Raw genomic sequence first — 6,164 nt, 5'->3', positions numbered from 1 at the left:
CCACCATCCACCCATCCATCCCCCATCCATCCCATATCCATCCCCCACCATCCACCCATCCATCCCCCATCCATCCACCCATCCATCCCATATCCATCTCCCACCATCCACCCATCCATCCCCCATCCATTCCATATTCATGCCACACTCATCCATCTGTCCATCCCCCACCCATCCTCTATTCATCCTCCACCCATTCCTCATCCATCCCCCACCCATCTATCCACCCATCTCCCACCCATCCCCTATTATCCCCCATTCATCCACTCATCTCATCCACCCATCTCTGCATACAACCACCCATTAGGACATCAGAGGATGGAGAAACCAGAGAGGCTGGTATGGCTGAAGGATGTGGAGGAGAAGCACCGTAGCGGGCCTCACAGCATGGGGAAGATGCAGACGTGAGATGGGAGACCAGCAGTGTGCTCACTGAGAGGCAGGCATAGGCAGGTATGGGTAAGGAATAGCATGTGGTGGGAAACAGGCAGTGAAGAGCTGACAACAGAGGCCAGGAGGCTGGAAGGTGAGCAGAGCCCTGCTGTCAGGCGCTTAAAACCAAGACACGCAGGCTTGGTCTAAAGGCTATTAGTGGGAAGGGGCTGGCAGTGATGAAGGCCACTCCTGGGCCCATCCTTGTCAGCCTGAGCAAGCTCTGGCTGGCCCATGCTACCCTCACCTGACACCTGCTTCCTGCCTCTGGCCTCCACCTTGCAGGTGTGTATCAGGTGCACACCAGGCAGAGGCATGTGGAGGGGGCTGCAGGGAGGGGGTGCCAGGCAGGGCTAGAGCAACAAGGGCAGAGGCCACACTGAACCTGGGTCTTAAGGGTCCCCAAGGCTGGAGCTGGGTGGCTTATGTAAACCCCCGAGGCACAGCCAGGACGTGGGGCTCATCAGAGGGGCAGTCTGAGCTAGTGGGAAAGGCCTTCTCTGCAGAGCTGTCCCAGGGCCACAGGACATGGCTGGGGAGGGGTGAGTTCCCCAGTGTTGGAGGTGTGCAAGCAGAGGGCAGGGCCATCATCCTCAGACAGAGCTCCCAGATCCAGCTCCCTGCCCGCCTGCCATGTTCCTGCCAGCTGCCTCCCCACTGGGCCCTGTACCACCTTCCTGACTCACACGGCCGGTTCCTCCACCGCCCAGAAGCCATTGCCCAAGGGGCTGGGTATAAACCCTTGCTGTGAGGCCGGCTGCCTCTCACTGCTCCTGAGCACGGAGGAATGGCGTCTCGCTGGGCTGTGCAGCTGCTGCTCGTGACAGCCTGTAGCATGGGCTTTGGTGAGTGGGCCGCATGCTGGTGGGGACCCTGCCTCTGAGCTTGTCTGCCCACTGCCTAGGGGGCTGGGGCTGTTGGGGGCGCTTTGTGGCTGAGGGCCTCCTTAGGTGTCCATGGGGCTCACCCCCCTCATTCTCAGTGAGCCTCCTGGCTTCCAGAGCCCAGCTTCACCCTGGGACAGGGGTCATGACTCCATTCTGCAGGAAGGGAGACTGAGGCTTGGTGGAGGGATGTGGCATTCAAGTCTGTGGCTCAGCCAATGGGGCCTTGAAGGATGTCAGTGGGACTCCTTAAGCCCAGCCTCCTCCTGGTTCCGGGTTGAGGCCCCCGAGGCCACACGATGAGTTCTACCTCCACCCCTCGCCCAGGTGAGGCCTTGAGGTGCTACACCTGTGAGCAGCCCACAGACCCTGCGTTCTGCAAGAACATTACCTACTGCAAGCCAAAGGACACAGCCTGCACGACCAAGCTGGTGATGGTGGAGGCAGGTGAGGCCCGGCCCGCGGCAGCCCTGGGTGCCCTGGAGTCAGGGCCACGGCCCCCGAGTGCCTCCCTCCTTTGCTGGTGCTCCTCTCGACCCAAAAGGCAGCAGGTGGGCAGGGCAGGACAGGCTGCCACCCCTTAGAAGGGGTGCCTTCCATCAGGGTGGCACAGCCCCCTGAGATCCAGTCCTGGGGCACCAGGCGCTGGTGGTGGGTGGGGCTTAAAGGCCGGGGTCCCCTGTGGGGCTCAAACCCCAGCTCTGGCACAGACCCAGTAGGTGCTGTTGCCACAGCTTCTGGGCTCGGGCTGCCATCTCGGGGCGGGCACTGAAGTCCGACAAGGCCTGGTGTTATAATTCATAAACAGGTCATGGCAGGAGGAGGCTGGGCCTGGGAGGCTTCACAGATCTGAGCCATTAGGAATGGGGGATCCCAGGGAGGGCAAGGTCAGGGCATGGTTGGGAGCAGCGCAGCGGCAGGCAGGCGCTGAGGCGGGTGTGTGTTCTGACGCTGGCCCACCCTGCAGAGTACCCCTTCCAGCAGACACCCATGGTGACCCGCTCCTGCTCAAGCTCCTGCATCGCCACTGACCCCGACAGCATCGGGGATGCCCACCTGATCTTCTGCTGCTTCCGAGACCTCTGCAACTCAGAACTCGGAGCCTAGGGCGGCAGGGTGGAAGGCGCTCCTCAGGCGCCTCCTGTCCGACGGGGCCTGGCTCCGCCTGCGTCACCTCCCCCTGCTTCCTGCTGCTGGAGCACAGCTCACTCAAGGGGTCTGAGAGGAGAGAACCACACCAGGGGCGCCCTCTGCCTTCCACACCCCAAACTTATAAAGACAAATTAACCGAGAGTGGAGATGACCACTGTCCTTCCTGGGCATCAAGACCCCGCAGCACCGGCCTTTGGGAGAGCCAGGCTGAACACACCACATTCTAGGCGCCTGCCCCTCCCTCTCACCCAGAGCCCCTGTGACCCATTTCACAGACAGGAAAACACAGACGGGCGAGGAATGCCTCCAGGGCCCCTTTCCTGCTGCAAACTAGCCTGGCGTCTCAGATCAGAGCCTGTTCTCTAGCCCAGGGACCTTCTCCCCGATAAGACTCTCCCCTCAAACCCCGGAGGCTTCACTCTCCGCCTAGGGCAGAAAGGAAGCTCAGATTTGGAATCCGCTTTCCTCCAAGGGTGGATACATCTGGCTCTGCCTGCCTAGCCCAAGGGGTCTTCCTGGGTGTGTGCACCTGGGCCTGCTGGAATCACACAGCTCCAGGGTTCCCGTCACCTCCTGCCCGCAGTCCCCTTGGGACACAAGAGGTTAGCTGAGGAGCTGGGGGTCCTTGTGGCCCCGAAGACCTGGCTTTCAGGATCCTCTCCCCCTCTGCATGGCCCTGGCTGTGCCGTCACAGTCACAGTGCTCTGTGCCATCGTCAGGAGGTGGGCAGAGCCAGCAGTAGCACGGGCTGCTGTGGGCCTGAGACACCCCCAGATGCTGTCCCTCTCCAGGCCCCAGTTCCCCTGGTGTCCTCCAGGCTGCACACCTTCTAAGCACTGCCCAGTTGGTCTCAGGTTCTAGGGCCCCACAGGTCAGCTGGGCCATGCCTGTGGGGTGGGAGGGGCATGCAGCAGGCAGTGATCTGACCCACCGGGGATCCCCGAGAGCATGCAGGAGTAAGCAGGGCGCTGTCTGGGGCCACCCAGGACCCCTGTGAGAGCTCATCTCTGTCTATGAAGGGCCCAGATGTCAGAACCCACCCCGACCTCTACACCCTCCCAGAAACACCAGGAATTAAATGCAATCTTTGGGGTGCAGCCCAGACCAGAGAAAGCTCCCAGAGATGCCCCCTGGAAGGGATCTCCAGGGCCTCCCCGCTAGCCAGCACGGGGTTTGCGCTTGGCTTCCTGTTAGGGCCGTCCCCTGGGTCATGGCCGGACCTCCAAGGGCCTCATCGGGGCCTGGATTGGAGCCAAGTGGCCAGGGCCTTGGCCTCACCAGAGGGAGGGAGCAAGAAGTCGCCACTTCTCTGGGCCTAGGTGTCCCCAGCAGAGCCATGGGGATGAGGCCTTCGGGCTCTGCCCAGCTCAGTGGGGAAAGGCTGCGGGGTGGGGTGGAGTGCCCCCATCCCTGGGAAGGCAACTGCGGGGGTGTCCCCGGCTCTGAACCCGCGAGGACAGCAGAGGGCGCGCGCCGGGTCCTGCAACCCACGCCGCGAGGTCTGCAACCCACGCTCTCCCAGAGCGTGCAGCGCGAAGATGCAGGGACCCAGTGCGCTCTGCCCGGAACCCGCCCTGGGAGCGCGGCTGGGCCTTCTGACTCCCAGGGGACTGCGGCACAGAGTTAGAAAGCCTTGACCCTCTCTGCCGGCCTGGGGGACGCCCGCCTGCCCCGCCTGTCGCCACGACCTTCCAGCAGATGCGACTTCGGAAGTTGGGGAGGCGACGGTCCGGCGGCAGGGAACCCGGGTGGGCGCGCCCATGGGGCGGGGCCTGCAGGGCCATTCGCTCACCACCCGGGCGCGTGAGGTCTAGGGAGGGGAGTGCGTGCCCATCCGTGACTGCCCCAGGAAGTAGGGGATGCTGGCAGGGAAGCAGCCAGCCGCAAGAGGCGGCAGTGGAGGGAGGGAGAGGGGCACCCACCTGGGCCGCTAGGCCCTCCTGAACCCCACTACCGCAGAGAGGTCAAAGGAGCCTACTCTTCCGCTGCTTTAAGAAATCTCTAAAATAAAGGAGAGGGGTGTGCAAACTGCAGGGCGTCCCTCCCCGCCCTTGAGCAAGATCCTCCACCTCCCCAAGGATGCCCCAAACTAGCAGGTGTCCAGAGAGAAAGTCATGCGGGGAGCAGCCGCCTGGGCCTGGGACGCAGCAGCCCCTTTGGCCTGCCTGGTTGAGCCCCTGGGTCCACACTGGGAATTCCCTGCCCTAGTCCGTGTCCCTGCCCATGAGGTGGGCGAGGGTCCTGCTGTCCTGGAATTCCTCCAGAGCTGCACGCCGGGCACAGCGTAAATGCCACTCAGCAAGGCCTCAGATGTGGAGATCTGCGTCCCTGGGCCCCAAGGGGACACAATGGTGGCAGACAGCTGAGCCCAGAGGCAGGGCACTGAGACTGAGCAGGCAGCTGGCCCAGGGTGAGCCCCAGGGACACCCACCATGGCAGTCGGGACTCTGTCCACCTGGCCATCAGAGGGCACAATGCCCCCTCCCCCAGGACGGACCCGTGCACAGCTACCATCCCAGGAACCCCAGACACATCTGAATCTCCAGCTCTGAATCTCGACCCTAATTTATTTCCCTCTGCCCTGGCCAGTCCCTCGCATGCCCAGTCATCCGGCTGGCAAGGGCCCCGCAGCACCAATTCCCTCCCCCAACCAAGGGCCTCCTGGACACTGTGCAGACACCTCCACGGTTGGGGACGCCTGGGGCAGAAATTCTGCCACTGCTGGCCCTGGGGGAAGGATGCTGGGGTGGAAGCAGTTGCTGCCCTAACTTATCTGAGGTGGGAGGCCCATAGGAGCAGAGGGCTCCAGCAGCCCCGCCAGGACTTCCAATCCCAGCCACCCATTCCCTGACCGGGGCCAGTCCTGCTGGCAGGAATCGGCACCACCACAGTGAGCAAAGGCCCTTCTCCATCCTGTGGTCAACCTGTCCTCCAAAGACAAGACCAAGAGAGGGCCCTCCTGGCTCAAACATTCCTCCAGCTGGCCTATGACAGCCCAGGGTGCTCAGCTGCCGCATGGAGAGAGAAGCCGCAGAGGCCTGAGGGTGCTGCCCACTCAACCACCTTGATGCTAGCCCGTTGCTTGCACATGCACACACACACACACACAGACACGCGCACAGGCACGCATATATGTACACACACAAATGTGCACAGGCATGCACATACATATCCACACACAAATGCACACAGGCATGCATATATGCACACAAATGTACACAGGCACACGCAGGCATATGTGCACACACACGAACGCACACAGGCACACGCAGGCATATGTGCACACACACGAACGTACACAGGCACACACATACATATGCATACACACAAACGCCACACAGGCACACACATACATATGCATACACACAAACGCACACAGGCACATATGCATATGCACACACACACAAACACACAGGCATGCGTATGTGCACACAAATGCACACAGGCACACACAAATATGTGCACACACAAACGCACATATGTGCACACACACAAATGCACACAGGCATGCACATATGCACACAGGCACACACAGGCATGTGCACACACAAATGCACACAGGCACGCACATACATATGCACACACAAACGCACACAGGCACACATGCACACACGAATGCACACAGGCATGCACATGCACACAAACACAAACGCAGACAGGCATGCATATGCGTGTACATACACGAATGCACACAGG

At 61.5% G+C, this 6,164-nt stretch overlaps 1 protein-coding gene across 1 annotated transcript; it reads left to right on the top strand.

Annotated features, from left to right (window-relative positions):
• Window positions 1–205: 205 nt before the first annotated feature.
• Window positions 206–2,614, top strand: SLURP1 (secreted LY6/PLAUR domain containing 1). Its single transcript, XM_017511477.1, has 3 exons — window positions 206–1,277; window positions 1,644–1,763; window positions 2,284–2,614. Exons 1-3 carry the CDS (start codon window positions 1,220–1,222, stop codon window positions 2,421–2,423), a joined length of 318 nt encoding a protein of 105 aa, XP_017366966.1. The 5' UTR covers window positions 206–1,219; the 3' UTR covers window positions 2,424–2,614.
• Window positions 2,615–6,164: the final 3,550 nt, after the last annotated feature.

Source organism: Cebus imitator, unplaced genomic scaffold (genome assembly GCF_001604975.1).
Source record: "Cebus imitator isolate Cc_AM_T3 unplaced genomic scaffold, Cebus_imitator-1.0 Scaffold449, whole genome shotgun sequence".
Lineage (NCBI taxonomy): Eukaryota > Metazoa > Chordata > Mammalia > Primates > Cebidae > Cebus > Cebus imitator.
The sequence above is the reverse complement of the archived record's forward strand: the minus strand, read 5'-3'. Positions and strand labels throughout refer to the sequence as shown.